This window comes from Gouania willdenowi, chromosome 3 (genome assembly GCF_900634775.1).
Source record: "Gouania willdenowi chromosome 3, fGouWil2.1, whole genome shotgun sequence".
NCBI lineage: Eukaryota > Metazoa > Chordata > Actinopteri > Blenniiformes > Gobiesocidae > Gouania > Gouania willdenowi.
In genome coordinates this window covers 10,912,782-10,933,935 of record NC_041046.1, presented here as the reverse complement: position 1 = coordinate 10,933,935, position 21,154 = coordinate 10,912,782, and the positions used below count along the sequence as shown (strand labels likewise).

The 21,154-nt window shown below is 36.5% G+C and overlaps 2 protein-coding genes across 2 annotated transcripts in view; both read left to right on the top strand.

Annotated features, from left to right (window-relative positions):
- LOC114479785 (plakophilin-3-like) overlaps positions 1 to 2,188 on the top strand; it is a 46,783-nt gene extending 44,595 nt beyond the window's left edge. Inside the window, exon 13 of the mRNA XM_028473643.1 lies at positions 256 to 2,188. Within this exon, the coding sequence (XP_028329444.1) occupies positions 256 to 297 (42 nt within the window). The 3' untranslated portion in view covers positions 298 to 2,188. The remainder of the gene's footprint in view (positions 1 to 255) is intronic.
- A 6,606-nt stretch (positions 2,189 to 8,794) lies between these two features.
- Positions 8,795 to 19,295, top strand: c3h16orf87 (chromosome 3 C16orf87 homolog). Its single transcript, XM_028473802.1, has 4 exons — positions 8,795 to 9,098; positions 14,230 to 14,329; positions 15,885 to 16,064; positions 18,706 to 19,295. The coding sequence occupies exons 1-4, from the start codon at positions 9,033 to 9,035 to the stop codon at positions 18,822 to 18,824; spliced, it is 465 nt and encodes a 154-aa protein (XP_028329603.1). The 5' UTR covers positions 8,795 to 9,032; the 3' UTR covers positions 18,825 to 19,295.
- Positions 19,296 to 21,154: the final 1,859 nt, after the last annotated feature.

Here is a 21,154-nt window from a genome sequence, read left to right as displayed (position 1 = left end):
GGGTGCACAATTTATCTAAGAATGGTTTAATTTATAAATACATACAATAATGTCATTGAGGTTTAGTTGTCGGGAAAACACACAAATTACAAGGCTGATACATAAATAAATCAAATGAAAGGATAATTGTTATGAAATGAAATGTAATAGTGATATGTGCTGTCGGTACCTCTGCTTGGCAGTAGGCGCCGCACTTCTTCTGAAATATTTATTGATGCTTTACCTCGATGCATTTTGTGTCTGGTTATTTTTCAGAAAGGATTTACCAAACAGGACTTTAAAGACAACACTGTGTAGGTGACTGCGTTCTCCATGATCATCTGACCTCAACGTTAAGGTTACAATGGAGAAACCATGGTGGTGATGAAAGATTTAATGTGTTTTTTGTGTTGTTTTTTCTAAACCCTCTTATTATCCCTGGGGTCAATTTGATCCCTTTCAATGCTTATCATTCAAAAAATAATAGTTGACTTATTTTTTCGCTTCATATTTCATGACTTATTCAAATTTGAGGAAAAGTCACGGGGGGGAGGGGGGATCCAACATCAGTTCTGTGAGAGTCATGAATGTGCACCCCAAATTAGAAAAGATTTGGGTGAAAGATTTTCAAGATACACTAAGCGTGCGTCCTCATAGCCCTCCTATCTCCTTTCCTATCCACTTTTCCTTAACCCCCTGGAGTGTTTAAGTGGAAAGTTACAGTTCTATTTAAGCTCAGGAAAGGAGGCTCAATTCTTCCTTTATAACCTCCTTTAGCCAAGGAAACACTGATGCATCCTTTACCAAAGGAGACCACAAAATGCTGACCCACAATTCCTTACGGCGACAACATTTAAAGGGACGCGATTACCGAAACTCATGATGACTGAAAAGTGACACAGATCATGTAAGTTTCCAATGCAATAATATGCCTTGAGCAACTTTAAATCTAAAACTCATATCTTATGATATGCAGACATACCAGATTACAACTGACGTAAAACCGACCATTCAAGACAAAGGGATCAAAGACATTTTTAGACAAATTATGTTTTATTCAACATTTTTCATTCACTTAGGAATGCTTTGTGCGGTTTTACATTTGTATGCCTACAACATTATATAGGCCTATATCTTGCATAAATGTAACAATTTCATGCAATCATACTTATTTTAGATTAATGTTGACTTCTGAGTGGAAGGTGAGTGTGAGCAACCGTTCTCAACATTCTATTTCTTTCACTTTTGTTTCTCATAGCCTTTGATATAATCTCAAATATCACAAGGTTTGAATTGAAATCAGTGGTTAAAGGCACAGGGGAAAATGTTAGTCCATTTTCAGAAATGTGTAGTTTTTCACCTAGTGGAAGTGCGTCTGATTGTCAAAACAACTTGACTCCTTTAAGAAGTCTCCTAACACCTTTCCTTAACCCTGTGATGTCATCCACGGGGTTAAGGAAAGGAGATAGGAGTTACTATTTGAACGCAGCTTAACTCTAAAACTCAAAGTTTCACCTGATGGTAGCGCTGCAGTAACGGTCATATCATCACCACAACCAATAGGGTTCATACTCTTGTGGTCATAAATGTTCAGTAAATTTTAGAAGATTTGGATGAAAACTATCCAACATAAATTAACTCTTAATACTAAACGTTTTGCCTGATGGTGGCACAAGAGAACAGTTCAAGGTTTCATTATCAAGGGGTTATTTATGTATTCAACAAATGAACAAAGTGTCTGACACAAATACTTTGTCAGCAATTTTCTGAAAATCCTTTCAGATTGACCCCACGGATAAAATGTGTCTGTAACATTAACCCTCCTATTATCCTCAAATATTAGAGGTATTAGAAAGTTCAATATTTGATCCAGACACCACATCAATGAAATGATGGTTTAGTGCAGTGAGTAATGGACCCACTGAGGTTAATAACAGATGACAGAACTAACAGAACCAGTGTGTTTCTCAACTGACACAAACCTCCAGACTTCCAACTGTGACTAATCACATCCGCATAGAGGCCTAATCTGTGATTTAAATAAATGTGTTTCAAGGTCAATAAAAAACTGTTTAAGTATTGCTACTGTACAAAGTGACTAAAGCTTTTAGTAAAAAAAAAAAAGATATAAGGGCACATGATGTGGTGTAACCACTTTGCTTACTTTCATATTGTGTACCAAAAACAATGAATAAAGTGTTTTGTTTCTGTTTGGCTCCGAGTAAATATTTTTCCATTGATGTCAGAAATGATCAGTGAAGATAAACTCACTGAAGCAGAGGCTCAGATCTTCCTGATTTCATTTCACATTGTATTCATTTACGTGCTAGTTTATGCCTTTTCCATTTTATAATAAACTGATTATACATTTATTTTGTTTAGTGCTTTCCATTTCGTTTACATTTCATCAGCTTTCCCTAGTCAGATGTCATTATTACTGTTACTCCATACATGTTGTACTATTTCCTTGGAGATAAGTGGTCATGTGCAGTGGCGTAGCAAGGGTACCGGGGGCCCCAAGCAGGAATGTCAGTAGGGGGCCCTCTGTCAGCCATTTTGTGCTTTGTGACGGTGGCTATGCTTTTGGCAACAATGAGCAAAAAAATCTCTCATTGGATGACAATGTAACGTTATAAAACATACAGAAATTAATTTTTTTTCAGCAACTTTTATTAAGAATAAAAATACATATGTTTTCAAACTTGTGCAAGTACTTCAAACAATTTGAAAAGTAATATGAAATGTAAAAAATATACATTCTTAACTACACAAACAATGGGTGCTTTTGCTTCAAGATTCATATATCACAATGACAATGTAAACTTTACATATCAAATAGTAAACAAGTAATAAATAAAATAACAAAATAAACAATATGCTTATAAGTTCAGTGTCCATAGTTGGCACACAACATCCAAAAGTGCACATCAATTTATTTTTAAAAGGCGTAAAGCTCAAATGTGCGGTATAAAAATGCAATTACAAACCCACTATTAAAACAACAGTCAAATGAATTCTACAAAAGTATAGAATAAAAGCATTAAAATTGTACACAAGTTCACATTGTGCATTGTCTGCTGTTGGCACCAAATATTTCCACATGTGCACAACTTTAGAGGAAAAAAACAAACATGATACATGTGCAATAGGTTAAGTAATGAAGACAAGAAAGTGCAACATTGGATTTCGCTCTCATGTTCACATGACTCACGTGACAAGTTATGTCATGTGATGTGTAATTATGGAAAAAGTGTTTTTGTTGCGCTTTTACGATATATTTTAATATCAAAACATCTGAATAACATCCTCATGAAATCATAAAAACTTTTCAGCGATATTATATATATATTTTTCAATTCAGGCATTTCCATTACCAGTTTTTATTGAACTGTTTCAACTTTTGCACATTTCTAAAGGCAATGGAAACACAGTGAATGAATAAATAATTGAAAAACCTTAGGACATTTTCCGTAACACTTTATTTGCAGTTTTCTACAAAAGGCTGACATTACACTGTCATTATCTGTCATTCGCATCAATAAGATGTCATGAAGGCTGTCATTAAGTGTCATTTGCTAAATTATGACACCTTTGGAGCTATGTTGGCATTTTTGGGTTAGGTGGAGAGATCTAGTGAGTTTAGGTAAGGTTAAGGGTTAGGGTGAAAGTAATGGATTACAAGTACCCACGTTACTGACATTGAGTTGCTTTTATGGGTACTTGAGCATATTTTTCTAAATCAGTAATTTTTCTTTTTTTTTCAAAATATATTTATTGGAAAATATATCAATTGGAAACATACAGTCATGCATTACAGTTTTCCAGTTTTTTTTTTTTTTTATATGCACACAAAACACAAAAACAAGAAAACAAAAACAAAGATTAAACCCACCATCCCTCACCCATCCCACCCTGGCTCAAATGGAGATCACACTAACTATACTAGACAAAACAGCACTCAGTCTGGCAGGACTTGCAACTCCTTGAAGTATGAAATAAAAGATTGCCATTTACAAAAAAATTTATCAGTACACCCTCTCATTGTGTATATAATCTTCTCAAGTTTAAGGAAGAACATGATATCTGTAATCCACTGTGATACAGGGGAGGGTTAGGGGATTTCTACTGAAGGAGGAGGCGACGTTTGGCAATCAAAGAGGTCAAATTTATAATTTCCTTTTGGGCCAAATTTAGTTGTGTTGGCTTAACAGGAGTGCCAAAGATGGCAATAAATGGGCAGAGTTGTAAATCAATTCCCATTACGGTGGACATTATATGAAAATAACTCGACCAATAGTTATGCAGGCGAGAGCAAAAGAAAAACATATGACTCAAATGACACTGTAAATTTGAGCAATGGTCACATTTGTCCTCTACCTCCGGGAAGATTTTAGACAATCTTAATTTGGAAAAATGGACCCTGTGTATCACCTTAAACTGGATAAGTGCCAGCCGTGCACAAGATGACACCGTGCCTGACCTACTCACCACCCCATCCCACCAATCTTCATCAATTTGAAGACCCATCTCCTCCTCCCATGCAGCCCTTGTTTTGGAGTTGGAGTGATCTCCGAGGTTCAGTATGCAGCTATACATTACTGAGATAACCCCTCTACTTGGCATCTTAAATGTGGGTGAATCTTCCCATAACTGAGTAGGGGGTACAGTGGGAAAGGCAGGAAAAGATTTAGAAATAAAATGTCACATATTTTATGAATATGTGTTACCCAATAATAAAATTCAATGTTTGGTAGGGCAGATCCACCACCAAACTTGCATCTCTGCAATAACGATCTCCGGACCTTCGGGGACCCCGAACCCCAAATAAAAGAACCAAACATTTTATTCAAAGTGTCAAAGAAATGTTTAGGTAAAAATAAAGGGATTGATTGGAATAGATAGAGAAATTTTGGTATTTTAATAACATTAATCCTTTCAATCAAGGAAAGAGGCAGATTATTCCATTTCTGAAAATCAGGCTTTACTTGGGCTATAAGTGAAGTGAAATTAACCGAAAAAAGATCAGAAAAAGTACGAGTCACATGAATCCCAAGATACTTGAAACCAGAGAGAGTGATCTTAAAAGGCAAGTCAGCTTGTTGGAGTAGTGAACCAGCTGCATTAATGGGGAAACATTCACTTTTATTGAGATTTAGCTTATATCCCGAAACTCACTTATCCAAAACGGAAAAGGCACCTGGAAGACATCCATTACATACATCAACAAATTGTCAGCGTACAAAGATAAACGGTATTCAACACCAATTGCTAATAACACCTCGTAGTGGAGGACCTTAATGAGATGGCCAATGGTTTGATCGCCAACACAAAGAGTGATGGAGATAGAGGACAGCCCTGGCGTGTCCCGCGTTCCAGAGCAAAATAGTCAGAGCGGACATTGTTTGTATGAACACTGGCTTGTGGTGAAGTATATAATAGTCTAACCCAACTAATACATTTATGTCCAAAGCCAAATTTCTCCAGTACTGCACACAGGTATCCCCACTCGACCCTATCAAACGCCTTCTCAACGTCCAATGAGACTACAATCTCAGGTAAACTGTATGAGTGATTGGAATAAATTATATCAAAAAGAGTGTGGGTATTAAAAAATATATGGTGTCCCTTAATAAATCCTGTTTGCTCCTCAGAGATAATATTGGGCAAGACATTCTCTAAGCGAGTGGCGATAGTTTTAGCCAAAATCTTCACATCAGCATTAAGTAGGGAGAGGGGTCTGTAAGAGCTACACAATGTGGGGTCCTTCTCACTTTTTAAGAGAAGAATTATTGAGGCTTGGGACAAAGTGGGTGGTAACAAGTCCTTCTCCAAAGATTCATTAAGCATTGACAAAATTAAAGGTGACAATTTATCAATACATTTCTTAAAGAACTCAATCGGGAATCCGTCGGGACCTGGGGCCTTATTAGACTGCATTGCTTTGATTGAAGATTTTAATTCTTCAAGGGAAAGAGGCGTATCCAAATATTCTGCTTGGTCAGGTTTAATAGTTGGAATCTGAAGGTTTGCCAGAAGCTCATTCATTTCAGTAGTGTCGGTGGGAAACTGAGATATGTATAAGGATGAATAAAAAGATTTAAATGTTTTATTAATCTCAGCAGGGTCCGTAACAATAACATTGGAATCATTTTTAATTTGGGATATAAGACGCGAGGTGGACTGACGTTTTAACTGATGTGCCAGCAGTCGGTTGGCTTTATCACCAGGTTCATAATAATTACCTCAGGTTTGTAATAATATGCGCTCAGCACTTCTGGTAGAGATGAGATCAAACTCTGTTTTTAAGATTTAGACGCTTCTTAAATAATTCTTGAGTTGGGTTAGTGGCGCACCCTCGATCAAGGTCACCAATAGCAGATGTTAATTCTGTGAGTCTGTCATTTTGTTTCTTGTTGGAGTGGGAGGAGAATCGAAATCAGCAATTTTACTGAAAAAAAGGTAAAGTAATTTCTTACATTTCTACACTCAACCCTTACTGAGTAAATTATATTTTTTTGTATTAAAATGATCAATGGATATTGTGAAACTGCAAACAATGAAATGACCAGACAACAATCAAATGCATCACATCATAGCCGACCAATCAGATTAAACGTAATGCACCGCAACAAAATAGCATTAAATGCATGTTATTTTTTCAGTTTTACAGTTAATAAATGTATTTATACTTAGAGCCTGGGAATATTTTTTATTTTGAATTGAATTAACTGGTTTGTTTAAAAAAGAAATGTACATTTTGATAAACCTTTTATTATATACAGATGCCTTTGAGGAAAATAAATTAAGTTCTAATTGTGCAAGATCTGGTCTCTTCCTTTTTAAGTTTATACATGAGATGTTTATTGTACGCAAGGGAACTGTTGCAGGATTTATTACCAAATATAAACATGGGTGGTGGAAGTAACTGGTAACTTTTACTTTGAGTATTATTTAATTGAGCTACTTTTTACTTGTACTTGAGTATTTTATGTATAACTGACTAAATAAGTGAATGAAACAGTATTTAGTGCCTCCTGAATAGATTTATTTCTATGGTTTTTATCATTTACGGTCATTTCCCTCCTGATGTGGAACCAAGACTGACTCTTGTATTTTCAGTTTATGTTCTAATCAAGATCATTTCTATCATATTTTATTCACTATATTTTTCTCTTATTTTGTGTGTTTTGTTGTTGTTTGTTGATTTTATTATTCAGTATATTTGTCTCTTTTTTTGTGTGTTTTTGTTGTCGTTTTTTTTTTTTTTTTATTTCAAATCTTCCCTGTGTGTGTGTGATGTTGTTTGGTTGTTTCCTCTGTCATTTTGTATGTTTTTCTGGTATTTTTGTGTGTTTTGTTGTGATCATGTATGATTTTCTTTCTTTTTGCATGTCATTGTTGTCGTTTTGTGTGTTACTGGTAATATTTAGCATTATTATTATCATTATCACACCCTCTGATGGCTCACAGTTCACAACTCTTTGTTGAATTCTCTGTATATGTTCATTCAGGACTGGATCAAATTTTGCCATCAACTCAAGTGCCCTCAGGCCTGTTCTGGAGCTTTCTTCACCAATGAGCTCCATCTAAAATCTGATTTCCTTCAAAGCCACACAGATAAATACAGATAGCCAGTGTCTTAGTAGAGTTACATACTGCTACACTATATGTTTCATTAACAATCTTTAAATGTTTATTTTCACTAAAACATTATGACAAATGTTATTTAGGTGTCACAGATTTGTTATATGGGTTGTGATATGTTTTTGTTTTTTAAAACAAAGTGGACCTTCGAACGACTTTACATAATGGATAAATTGTGCAAACAGGTTACATGTTTAATGATTATTTAAAGTTGTTAGTGAAATAGGAACGTGAGGATTTTCTGTGAACAGTAATGAAAATGAAAAAATTGCATAAATTGGGGGAAAGAAGGTGTTGCACTTTGAAACCTAAAGTGAAAATGTTGTATTGATTAAGTGTTTTTAAACTGGTAGCCCTTAGGGTTGGTGACCCCGTTGTAAGAGATGCTAACAGAAAGCTAACAAAAGAGAAAGGTTAGTAGTTTTTTCTGGTATCTGGTCTTTACTTGAGCGTATATTTTTAAAGAAATATCTGTACTTTCTACTCCTTACATTTAAGAAAATGAGCTAGTCACTTTTAAAACCTTCTAAAATAACGCCACGCCGTAAAAAGTCTCAACATCTTGGTAGATGAGCATTTTTCTGTTAGCGACTTAGTTTTCTGGTTAACATTTTCAAGTTTCTAAAAATGTTAAACTCAAAGCTGCTCTGGGTTTAATTGAGCACTTGCTTTTTATTTTTTTCAAAAAACATTTCATTTATAAAATTTATCTATAATGAGTGCTAATTCTTCAGGTGTTCAAAGGTAACAGATTTAACTTATTTCCATTTATTTATTTTTATTTATTATTTATTCAGTTTATTTCCGACATGGTTACATTCACTTTTTTTTTTTTTCCATTTTTCCATGTACCAGTATGCTACAAGTTAAAAAAAAAAAAAAAAAAAGATATGAAATCGGCCGGTTTAAAAACCTTGTCTTATTACTGAAGGGACATTTGTTTTACTTAAGTACATTTAGTAGCATGTACTTTTTAATTTTTACTCAAGTAAAAGAGCAACTTCAATACTTTTACTTTTACCAGAGTCATTTTTTATTCAAGTATCTATACTTGTACTTGAGTACTGAAGACTAGTACTTTAGCCACCTCTGGCTGTGGTTATTAATGTGTGTTGTTCATTATCATCCTGCCGCTAGGTGGCGACACTAAACTGAGTCGTTCACCCCGATGATAAACAAGAAGAGAAGAAGAAGAATTCCATCTTCGGCTGCAACTCATCATCATCATCACCACAAAACATTGAGCTTCTATAACAATATTACACACTCAAACACACTCAGACACACAAACACACTCTACGTGTGTGTGTGTGACAGCTTTCTCATTAATGTGAGCTTCTACTACAGACCATATATCGCTGCTCCATGTCTCTCACACACTAGTTTTAACTCTAACACTAACACGGACCATGTCGGCTAATAAAACAAAGAAGGTAAAAATGGCCACCAAATCATGCCCGGAATGCGACCAACAGGTGAGACAAAACATCACCATTTATAAGGACCAAAGACAGCTGTTTAACTTATTTATGTATTTATTTATTTCATATTAGCCTTTGCAGCATACGAGCTAATAATATAACAAGCATTGAAGCAACTCTGCTCAGTTAATATTGATGTCATTCTCAGAACGCACACGTACGTTATTTAATTAAACGTATTTTATTCCTATATTTTTAATACAGGCCCTCCTGGCAATTTATTATTTTGTTTTAATTGCTGTTTTGGTTTCCTTTGTCTTTCTCCAACACATTTTTTTTAAAGACAAAAGTAAAACTGACATCATGTACTCTTTGTTTAGTTGTAGTAAACATTTGCATTGTGAAAGAGCTTTGCCTTTTTAGTTCCTGTTGTCATACAGTTTAAGAATAACTAACACCTATCATATCATCTCTATGAAGAAGCTTACAGTCAGCTGGATTTGTGAAAACACGCTGTTGTTAGTGACTGTTGTTATTTTTCAGTTACAAAAATCACCTCTATTGTTAGAGTTCAGCTTCTTCAAGCACAACAGTCTTTTTAGCACTGTTATTGCCTTTTATTATATATATATATATATATATATATATATATATATATATATTAGGGGTGTAACAATACACAAAAAATCACAATTCGATACGTTCCTCGGTATTGAGGTCACGGTTCGGTTCATTTTCGGTACAGTATGGAACAAAATGCAAAACATAAATTTGCTTGTGTATTCGACACTTTAGTAAACCAACAATGTATTTAACATCATACAAAATATGAAAATAAAGTTAAAAAAAATACAATACTATTGTAAAGTGCTGCCTGGTAATAATATTGTCAAACAAAAATACATTAAATATTATAGAAATAATTTCACAGCTTGTTAACTGCTTTTAACAAACAAAAAGTACAGCACAGTGCAGATCTGCTGGCAGTTACAAATGCAAAACATAAAGTTGCTTATTCATTCAAAACTTTAGTAAACCAACAATGTATTTAACATTATACAGAATATGAAAATAAAGTAAAAATAAAAAAAATACTATACTATATACAAAATTACTATACTTCATACAAAACTACAGTATGCCAGTTAAGTCAACTATTCATTAGCATGCATGGCTATGCTGTACACTCTCCCCACGCCTGCTCAAAAACAAAAAACAAAAAAAAGGGTGCAACCAAATTCTGTGCTGATGTGACCAACTGAGAAAGTTAGTCGCACCAGTGCCACCACTGGAAAAGTTAGTGTAGAGCCCTGAGTAACGAGTGGAGAACAGTGGAGCCTCTTGAAGAATTAGTTACAGGTCTGTGAGAGCCAGAAATGTTGCTTGTTTGTAGGTGACTAAATACTTATTTTACAGAGGGATTTACCAATTAATTCATTAAAAATTCTACAATGTGATTTTTTTTAATATTTTTTTCTCATTTTGTCTCTCATAGTTTAGGTATACCTATGATGAAAATTACAGGCCTCTCGTCTTTTGAAGTGTGAGGACTTGCACAATTGGTGGCTGACAAAATAATTTTTTGCCCCACTGTGTTGGTCAGAAATCAATCTACGATAATCTGACATAACAATAAAAAAAAAAGATTAAGTGAATACATACAATTTTAATTTTATATCTCTGAAAGACAATAAATTGAAAAAAATGTCCTATGAACAGTGACACTATTTTAGTGCAACACTTCTGTAATTAAGTGTCTCCAATAGTGCTTTCTGTAAACAAAAAAAGGATCTTTCTTACCAGTGACACCATTATTGTGCAATATTCCAGTAAACAAACGATTGGTTCCTTCAACAAGCAATGACAAAATTTCTGTGAAGACCTACCCGCACATTTTAGTGAAAAATCAGAAAAGGTTTTGAAAATAATAAAATAAATCTTAATTAAAAAAAAAAAAATTTGCAATATATCGCCGTATCGAGATATTGTCACACTCCTCGTTGTTACTCCATATTTCTAAGCAATACTCAAGAATGTTTGCAACTTTAGATTGTATAAGTCTTATGTTTGACTTCCATGATAGTTTGTTGTCCACTGTTATACTTAAAAATGTGCATTCGGATACCGTTTCAATTTGTATACCATCTATGTTTAATTGTTTTTCAGTTTTCTTTTTGTCGTTTCCAAAAAACGTAGCTTTAGTCTTGTTCAGATTTAAGTCATCTCTCATCTTATGCTTAGCAGGATTTAACAGATCTATGTTGTAATCCCCACATACAAAAAATGTCACTTGTTCTGGAAAATATTTTTTCTATCCAATCATTAAATACTCCTGGAAGGCGGTATATACAACTTATAACTACACCCCTTTTCTGTTTATTAGTTACTTCTATTGTTATACATTCATTGACAGAAATTGTCATACTGTCAACTATTTCAAACTTTAGGCTGTTCTGCACATCGGGGCTTTCGCCTTTAATTGGCCATGTAATGTTAGTACATTAATGGAATTCGTCCTCTGCATTTAACCCATCCCTGAGGAGCAGTGGGCAGCCATTTTCCAGCGCCTGGGGAGCAGTTCGGGGTTAAGGGACTTGCTCAACATCCCACAGTGACGGCCCCGGTGAGGCTTGAACCCTCCGCTTACAAGCCCAGCGTCCTTAACCACTAGGCCACCACTCCCATATAACGCTACTCCTCCAGTTTTATTTTTCCTGTTAACATAATTAAGTTCATATTCTTCAATCTCAAAATCTATCCCTGTCTCCTCATTCAACCAAGTTTCCGACATAGCAATAATGCTAAATGAGTGTGAAAACTGGTGTAAATATTTCTTGATAGCACTGAAGTTTGCATACATGCTTCTGCAGTTGAAGTGGATTATTGACAATTTTCCTTCTGATTTTACATAATGTGAATAATCATCCACTGTATAGTATTTACCATTTATATCAAAGGAAAAACTTTGACCAGCATTTTTTTCAGTTTCAATTAAAATTACAATTATTGTTTTCCCCTGAATGTCAATTAAAGTTATGTTCTCAATTACTAAAGTTCAATTACAATTAATCACAATTACTGAGCCTTTAATAAATAATTCCATAAAACGTAATCTTCCTCTTGTAGACACGCCTACTCATGAAGCGAGGCGAAAAGGCGAGCACCGTCTACAGTAGCCCCTCCCATCAGTCAGCTCTGCATGTGGGTTGTTAAGGCCTCTTGAAGCTTGAGGATTAACGCGACCTTAAAAATACTGGTAACGGCCGATAAAGCTGTAGCTTGTCGGTCAAAAATAAAAAATTGCAGTCTTTGCGATTAAAAAATTGCAATTTATGATATCGCTAGAATATTAAAAATGCGATTACTCGTTCAGCCTTAGTTGTTGATGACAACTATTGTTAGCGACTGTTGTTGTTGATGACTGTAGTTAGTGACTGTTGTTGATGATGACTGTAGTTAGTGACTGTTGTTGATGATGACTGTAGTTAGTGACTGTTGTTCATGACTGTAGTTAGTGACTGTTGTTGTTGATGATGACTGTAGTTAGTGACTGTTGTTGATGATGACTGTAGTTAGTGACTGTTGTTGTTGATGATGACTGTAGTTAGTGACTGTTGTTGTTGATGATGACTGTAGTTAGTGACTGTTGTTGATGATGACTGTAGTTAGTGACTGTTGTTGATGATGACTGTAGTTAGTGACTGTTGTTGTTGATGACGACTGTAGTTAGCGACTGTTGTTGTTGATGACGACTGTAGTTAGCGACTGTTGTTGTTGATGACGACTGTAGTTAGCGGCTGTTGTTGTTGATGACGACTGTAGTTAGCGGCTGTTGTTGTTGATGACGACTGTAGTTAGCGGCTGTTGTTGTTGATGACGACTGTAGTTAGCGGCTGTTGTTGTTGATGATGACTGTAGTTAGCGGCTGTTGTTGTTGATGAGGACTGTAGTTAGCGACTGTTGTTGTTGATGACGACTGTAGTTAGTGGCTGTTGTTGTTGATGACGACTGTAGTTAGTGGCTGTTGTTGATGACGACTGTAGTTAGTGGCTGCTGTCAGGCTTATGTTTTAAACCTGGTTCAGCTAAGCCGTCCGTGACCATGCTGGTTTTTTCCATTTCATCAAACTCTTCTCAGCTTGAAGCTCCCCAGCTGAGCAGAGCCAGCTGACAGTGTTTAGCTCAAGTAAACGTCCTCATAAGACCCACGAGATCGATCACAGATTTAATGATTAGAGAGTAATGGCGCATGCGCTGCAGCTTTTACGATGGATGAGAAGCCAATGGGAACCAATGCTGAAACCAACCGCAGGAGCAGCAGCGGTGCTGTTGGATGTCACATCCAACACTGTAGATGCTGCAGGTGCACGTGAGGTGCTTGCACTGCACACACATTCCGAAAAGCGATAGTGTATCTTTGTCACTGGGGAGCCTTAGTGCTCTGCCCTGTGACTGTCCCTGAAGCCCCTCCCTCTCTGTATATTCACAGCTTTCTCATTATTAATCTCTGATCAATGAATGGACACATTTATACCGTGCGGTAAACAGAGGCTATGGATACGCACGTATCCTTATATATTATTACTGATGGTTTAAACACATGGAGACTGTGATAGCTCATTAAAAATACGGTACACATTAAACATGTAATAAGACAATGATTAGATCGTCATTTGTATGGATTTAAAATCATATTAAAACGTTTACCATCATATTTTCTTCAATTTTTTTTTTAAATACCGTATTAAAGTGGTATTTTAAAAAAAAAAGTATAACAGAAGTCTTTTTGACTCGTTCTTCCTTTTGTAGATCTTTATTGAATGTTTTAAAGCATCACTAAATGACTTCTTTAATTAAGATGACGTGGTTTCACGAGAGTGCGTCTCCAGCTTAAGCCAAGCCTGCTGCTTAAACCTGGTCGGGAGCAGGTTTGACCCACGGATTGTGTTACTATGGTAACTAAGGAGTTTTCTCGTTGATGAAACCGCCGTTCCAGCTTGAACCCGGCTTAACGGAGTAACTGTTGATGACTTGTTGTTGTTGTTGTTGTTTTTATTTTTAGTGACTGTTTTTGTGGACTTTTGTTGTTGTTGGTGACTTTTGTTGTTGACTGTTGTTGGTGAATATTCTTGTTGATGGTGGTGGTGGTTGTTGACATAGTTTAAATCTGGTGTATCTCATTACAGATTCCTGTGGCCTGTAAGTCGTGTCCATGTGGATACGTCTTCATTAGCAGAAAACTTCTCAATGCCAAGTTTAATGAGCACTCCTCATCACCAATAACAGGTAAGCTTTAATTAAACTTCTATATCATTAATTCATTCATTTGTTTGTGGGGTTCTGTAGGGGCTCCAAATTAATTTTATCACAGAAAACAGACAGAAAAAAAGTTTACTTCCTGGAAGGGAAATGGCAATATTGTTATTATTATTTTTAGAAGCTGAAATTGCAATATGATGGCATATGCCCTCACACGCATGTTTTGGGACAATGTCACGTATTTACAGTGAACAAAGAGTAATAATGAGTATGATGGACTTATTTTCCTAAAATTTAAAAATCTTTATGACAGGGCTCTATGCCAGTATTTCTACCAAGTATTACATGTGCTCCAAAAGTTAAAAAAAATGGGAGCATGAAGAAATATAAATTTATAGACACCAAAATATGCAACAACTTATAATAATAATAAAATCACAAATAATTAGTTATCGAGGAAGGATTTCTGCAAGCAATACATAATCAATTTTTTATTCTAAAACTGATATTTTCCCAATTTCAAAGTTAAAAACATATCTATTGTAAAAGTTATCTTTATAAGAAATGAAAAGGTGATTATATCAAAATCTATGGAGAAAAAAACTTAAGAAAATTGTTATTTTTCCTCCTATTATATTTGTATTGTCTAGTTTTTATTCATACAAATAATTCAGCAGACAGAAATATCACTCAACTTATGGATCAAAGTCAGTTTTGGGGTTCCCCTCCAAAGGTCCTGGATCAGTGCCAGGCTCTGCACCCACCGAACCCCCGTCCCAGAAATATGAATATGACTGATCTTCACTCTAGCATTTGAAATTATTTAATTTAATTTAAACCATGGCTCAGTGGTAGAGTGGGTTGTCCAGTAACCGAAGAACCGAAGGGTTGGGGGTTCAAATCCTGCTGTAACCGAGTCATTGTCGTTGTGTCGTTGGGGAAGGCACTTTACCCACATTGCCTTATATGAGTGAGTATGAATTGCGCATGAATGTTGGTGGTGGTCGTAGGCACAAAATGGCAGCCACGCGTCTGTCAGTCTGCCCTAGGGCAGCTGTGGCTACATTGTAGCTTACCACCACGGTGTGAGTGACTGGTGTGAATGAATAATGGATTCTGTAACGCGCTTTGAGTCTCCTCGAAGAAAGCGCTATATAAATCCAAGCCATCATTATTATTATTATTACGTGCTGTACAGACCACAGTAGTGGATGTTTACACGTTGTAGATCTCCATCAGTGCTGAGTTTTCTGGGTTTGTGGTCAATGCCACATTCCCGTTTCCATTTATTTATTGATTTGTTGTTGCAGCCTTATTTAAAGTGTTTTTGATCTATTAGCTCAACTGTTTTTTTAAAGTTTCACTTGTTGCACGCTAGAAACACTGTGGCACCACCAGTCGCTTCCTCAGGGTGTTTGCAGTTACAGATAATACAATCAGGACACACGATAGGTATGTGAATGAAATAAAAAGCTGGTCAATGAATTAAATTGTGAATAGATTTAGCAAAAGACGCATTCATGGTACCACACATAGTCACGGTCATGAGACGCTAAGGTTTGCGTTGGGCTTCCTGCTGCAGACAAGCTGGAGCTGAAGCGCAGGAGGACGGAGCGCATCCGCCGGGAGAGGATCGACTCATCTTTAACCAACGACCTGGAAAACAGGAGGAGACCCCGAACCAACAGCCAATCAGATCCCATCAGGAGAGGGCGGGGCCGACCAAAGACGGTGGGTCTGAAGAAACAGGAGGACGACAAAGGTGAGCAGCTGGAGATAAATCTGACTCTACATTTCACATCTTTCATCTCCTGTGTGTGTTGACCTGTGAGTGTTCAAGGCACTTTCACACTAGTTTAGTCCAGACTTGGTCTGAATGGGTGGAGGGCAGATAATACCTTGGTTAGTGTTCAGAAAACAACTTCTGATCTTCTCCAAACTGCCTCTGGTGCAGATACATGAGCTAACCAGTTGTTACTGGATTAAATACTTCTCTAGACAGAGAAACAGAGGCTCTAATCTTTGGGTCAAAGCCAGTGCTTCAGATGGATCAGAAACTTCTTCCTTCTCTATTTGTTCTTTCACAACATTCAACAATGGAGCAGCAACAAGTTTTAGTGCTTTTAGTGGGTTTAAAGCCTTGGTTTGGGCTGTCAGAGGTTCTCATGATCACCCTCAATGCCGTGTGCTCTACGTCATCTCTCATACTTCCTGTTTGATCGTCAGCAAACATCGTGATCAGCATGCTCTTGTTTGGAAACGGATACATTTGGCCACGCAGCCCTCAAGGGACGCCTCACGAACGACTTTATCCGAAGCATAAATTCAGCTTTAGAGTCTGTCAGCACACGTTTCACTGAGCACTTCATCGCGACTGTACTCTATTCACGTTATAAAAATCATCACTGCTTCTCGTCTCCTTTTTCGGCATGTACAAAAAATGTAAAAAAAAAAAAGGGAATGTAACCATGTCGGAAATAAACTGAATAAATAAAATAAAAAAATAAATAAATGTAGGAATAAACAAAGCTGCACACAAGAAATGATACATGCCGATGTGGAAAACCTGTGGAGTCCCGCGCATGAGATGGGAATCAGAGGTTTCAGCCAAGAATTGGCATCCAAAAAAAGGCAATTAGCTTGTTTTAAATTTTTTACAGCAGACTCCTGACAGCATATTGGCCAACCCCTCTTCAAATAAATTAAAAAAACGACACACCACCCACTCATGTGAAGCAAACACACACACTTAAGGATGGGTCGAAGAGAGAACTGAGACAGACAAAAGTGCCAGTGTTTTATTATTTCCTTTCATGACTGTGTTTGGAATGGGCCTTTACCATCGAAAATCAATATATCTTAATAAGGAATCCTTTTGCTTTTGTAGTGCTTAATCGTTTTTTCAGCCACATAGTACCATTCTATAGCATACTAAAATAACAATGCTACCCAATTTTTTGGGGGAAAATGCAGCAAATATTAAAAAAAACTTAAAAAAACTTTCCCTCTGTAGCACACGGTTCATGACGCTTCGATTTCGCCTCCGTCTCTTTAAGAAACTCGAAGCTTGTCTGACACGCCCATGAACACTCCCCCTTCAGTACTCATACAAACACGCATGGATTTTGTTTTCTTTTGTTTTTCTGTGCGCTGTATTTGGATACTTTCTACATTTTTACATCGCTACAATACATTAGAATGATTATCAAAGTGAGGAATGCTAACGTACGGACGGAGATCTCTGTCACCAACACACACACACACACATGCCCTTACCCGTACTGCTGCTGGCGCTATAGTCCAGAAGAGGGATTGCATTGTGTCTGTGTACCTATTAATCCACTTTCAAATAAGCTTGTTCTAAAGCAGTCATCTGAAAAGGCAGGCAGCTACAACGATGAGCAGAGTAAACCAATCAACACACAGTTATCTCTCAGCTGTTTGCTGCGACTGCAGCTGATTTGACAGAGCTGGATTTAACTGTTTTGGAAATGTAGCCTATTTTATTTTACTGCTTAATATTCAACCGTTACTATTACTATGGGAAGTTAAGCAAGTCCCTTAACTCTCCCTCCTTGTGCTGGACATTGCTTTTAATAAATGTGTCTGCAAATTTAAATTATGATCTTATAACTAAACGTGGTAGCGCTTAGTTGTTGTTTAATGTTAGATTCAATATCTGATGCATTGTTATTTTAAAACATTATTGCAAAATAGGTGTCAAAGGCAATTGCGTATTTGTACGATGCTATATGTGATACATAAGTGACCCTCTCTAGGATGTAATACCAAGGCTTGAGGGGCTGCAACATAAACAAGACGCCAGACACAGAAAGAATGATTATCAAAAGTATGTCGAGTGGGGAGCTGAAGAACTCTCCCCACGTCTGATGTTGTGCCTCCTTCCTTCTGGTCCTCTCAGCCCTTTATACAGCTCCTCCTCCCTCGCCACCTGATTACTGATGTGAATCAGGTGTGTAAGGAGAGAGGGAGAAAGGGGAGATTTTTGCCACATTTTTGCTACTAACATTGGCACACTGTGACACCTTTGTTATACTAGTACACTGGAAAGGCAGAGAGCTCTGAGACTGCACTATTTGAATCACAATGATTTGGACTCTACATGCTATCAGTGCATTATGTTTCCACCAATAGAAACATCTCTTATATGTGTCTGGCAAAGCTTTGTGGTGCAGCCTGTTCATTAAAATAAATAAAATGAAAGTGAGATGTAAGATCTCTGTGAAGATCGGAACAGCTGGAGAATCAGTAGCTCTGTAATGTATGAAACAGAGACGTTACTTTTATTAGCTCATTGTACACGAAAGGCAGCAAGATTCTCCACTCTGTTACTGTGTGTGTGTGTGCGTGTGTGTGTGCGCGTGCGTGTGTGCGTGTGTCAGATAAACAGGAGAAGGAGGTGGACATCTACGCAGGCCTCTCAGACGAGAAGGCCTTCGTCTTCTCTGTGGCTTTAGCTGAGATCAACCGCAAGATCCTGGGTCAGAGGCTCATCCTGTAGGTGGACCAGGACCCAGGATTCTGACCTGGACCCCTGGACTGGACCAGAACTGAGAGTTCACATGGACAAAAATAATTTCAAACTATTTTAGAACAAACTACATGTTTAATAAAATGCTAAACACGTGTAGATGTAGTTTTAAAGGAACTTTGTGTTGAGGAGATCAAAGGATGGAGAACCTGGACCTGGTGTTTGGTTTCTGTGACCCACAAAGTGATGCTCAGAGTGTCACAGGTACAGCATTGCTCACATTCTCATCATTTTAATGCTACACTTTGACACGTGTATCGATGTTATAATCATATCTGATCACATGTTCAGTTTTAGCTTCACTCCTCAAAACAGTGTTTGTAGTTTCAAACTTGAGGATCAGCAGTCAAATTCGGCTCTTTAGAGCAGGGGTTCTCAACTGGTCTCCCCGTGGTACCCACATTTTGCCACGGTCGTTAAAGAACCACCTTTTTTTTTTTTTTTTTTTTTTAAGAATTCAACCAACCAAATTGAGTTTTTCAAAAATAGCTCTTTTTAAAAACAACAATATAATGTAATTTCACAGCATGCCTGTCAAAAGAAAATTTTCAAGTCCAACATGGGAGACATTAAGTATTTATTTATTTTTGACCAGCTGTCTGCGACACACGATTGGGTCCCGGCCCACCAGTTTTTAATCCTTGCTTTGGAATATCCGACTGGGCCGCAGGAGAACGTAAATAAGAATCATTGTGTAGATTCCCAAATGATGACTCAACAGATTGTGTTATAGTCACATGTGGAAAAGCAAACTGAAGTGTAATGAGTCAAACAGTTAGAACTCCGACACTTTAACGTTCATGAAAAAAATAAAATGGGCGACAGGGAGCTTGATTTTTTTAATTATTTTTTTTAAGCGTTTCCATGTCGTGGAAAAACTCACTCTGTTAGAAATCTGAACCACGACCTGAGTTCAAACCTTGTATGTAAAATAAAAGTATTACAATCCAACCATTGTCCATTGTTTGCCTTTAGGAAGTTTTTGGGACGTTTGATTAGAGACGCGTCACATGATCAACTCATAGAAACATTTCCATTTCCATGCTCATTCTCCACAGAGACAACAATACATCTACACAACTATGAGGAGAACATGCAAACCACCAGTGGTGTAAAGACTACAGATATATCCTACTCATGGAGAAGTACTGTTACTTGATTGAAATTGTGCTCAAGTACAAGTAAGTCATACCTAAAACACTTAATTACAAGTAAAAAGTAGCTCAATTAAATAGTACTCAAAATAAAAGTTACTAGTTAACAGAGGTGACAAAAGTACTAGTTTTCAGTACTCAAGTAATAGTATACTGTAGTTACTTATATATATATATTAAAAAAAATTCCATATTTTTTATATTATAGAAAACTGGTACATGAAAACGCATTAAATCTGTTACCCTTTATGAACACTTGGAGAATTTAGCAGTCAATACATTTAATTTGTAAATGAAATGTTTCAAGGGGGAAAAAAATGCAAATACTCAATGAAACCCAGAGCAGCTTTGAGTTTATCATTTTATTAATAAAAAAATTGAAAATGTTAACCATAAAACTAAAGGACCTGCCAAACAAAAAAAAGCTCAAACTACCATCATTTAGCGTCTTTTAACGTTGTGACGTCATCTTCGAAGGTTTTAAAAGTAACGTAAGGAGTAGAAAATACACATTTGTTTAGAAAAGTAAGAAGTAAAAGTAAAAAATAGACAGAAAATAAATACTCAAGTACAGCTACCAGAAAAAGTATTCTCGTACTACGTAGTTACTTTCACCCCTCACGTTCATTTTTGGTAATAAATCTTGCCACGGTTCCCTTGCATATAAACACCTATAAACTTAAAAAGGTAGCGACGTCTCTCTTGCACAATTGGAACTGATCAAATCAAAATGTACAATTATTTAAAAAAATAAAATAAATATAAAGACACCAATGTATGTGGAGAAAGTTGTTTCAAAAATAATTACGCAATTACAATTATAATTGACCCCAACCCTGGTGAACATACATGAGTGAGTACTAAAGCGGCTTCTAAGCAGAGTTTGAGACGAAACACGGAGTAAAAACAATGAAAAGTTCACCATAAAGTGTGATTTGTGTTTCGAGCGTGGGGTCAATCATAATTGTAATTGTATAATTGATAATTAAAAAGAACATGACTAAAACATACACTGACCCTGCTCAAGCAGTCGATAGAGAAAAGTATGCAGACTCACCGTCGGGGAATTGAACCCTGGTCTCAGCAGGGCCGGCTGTGAATACCTGTAGAAGAAGAAATAGGTTAAACAGAAGAAAGTTAAACTCA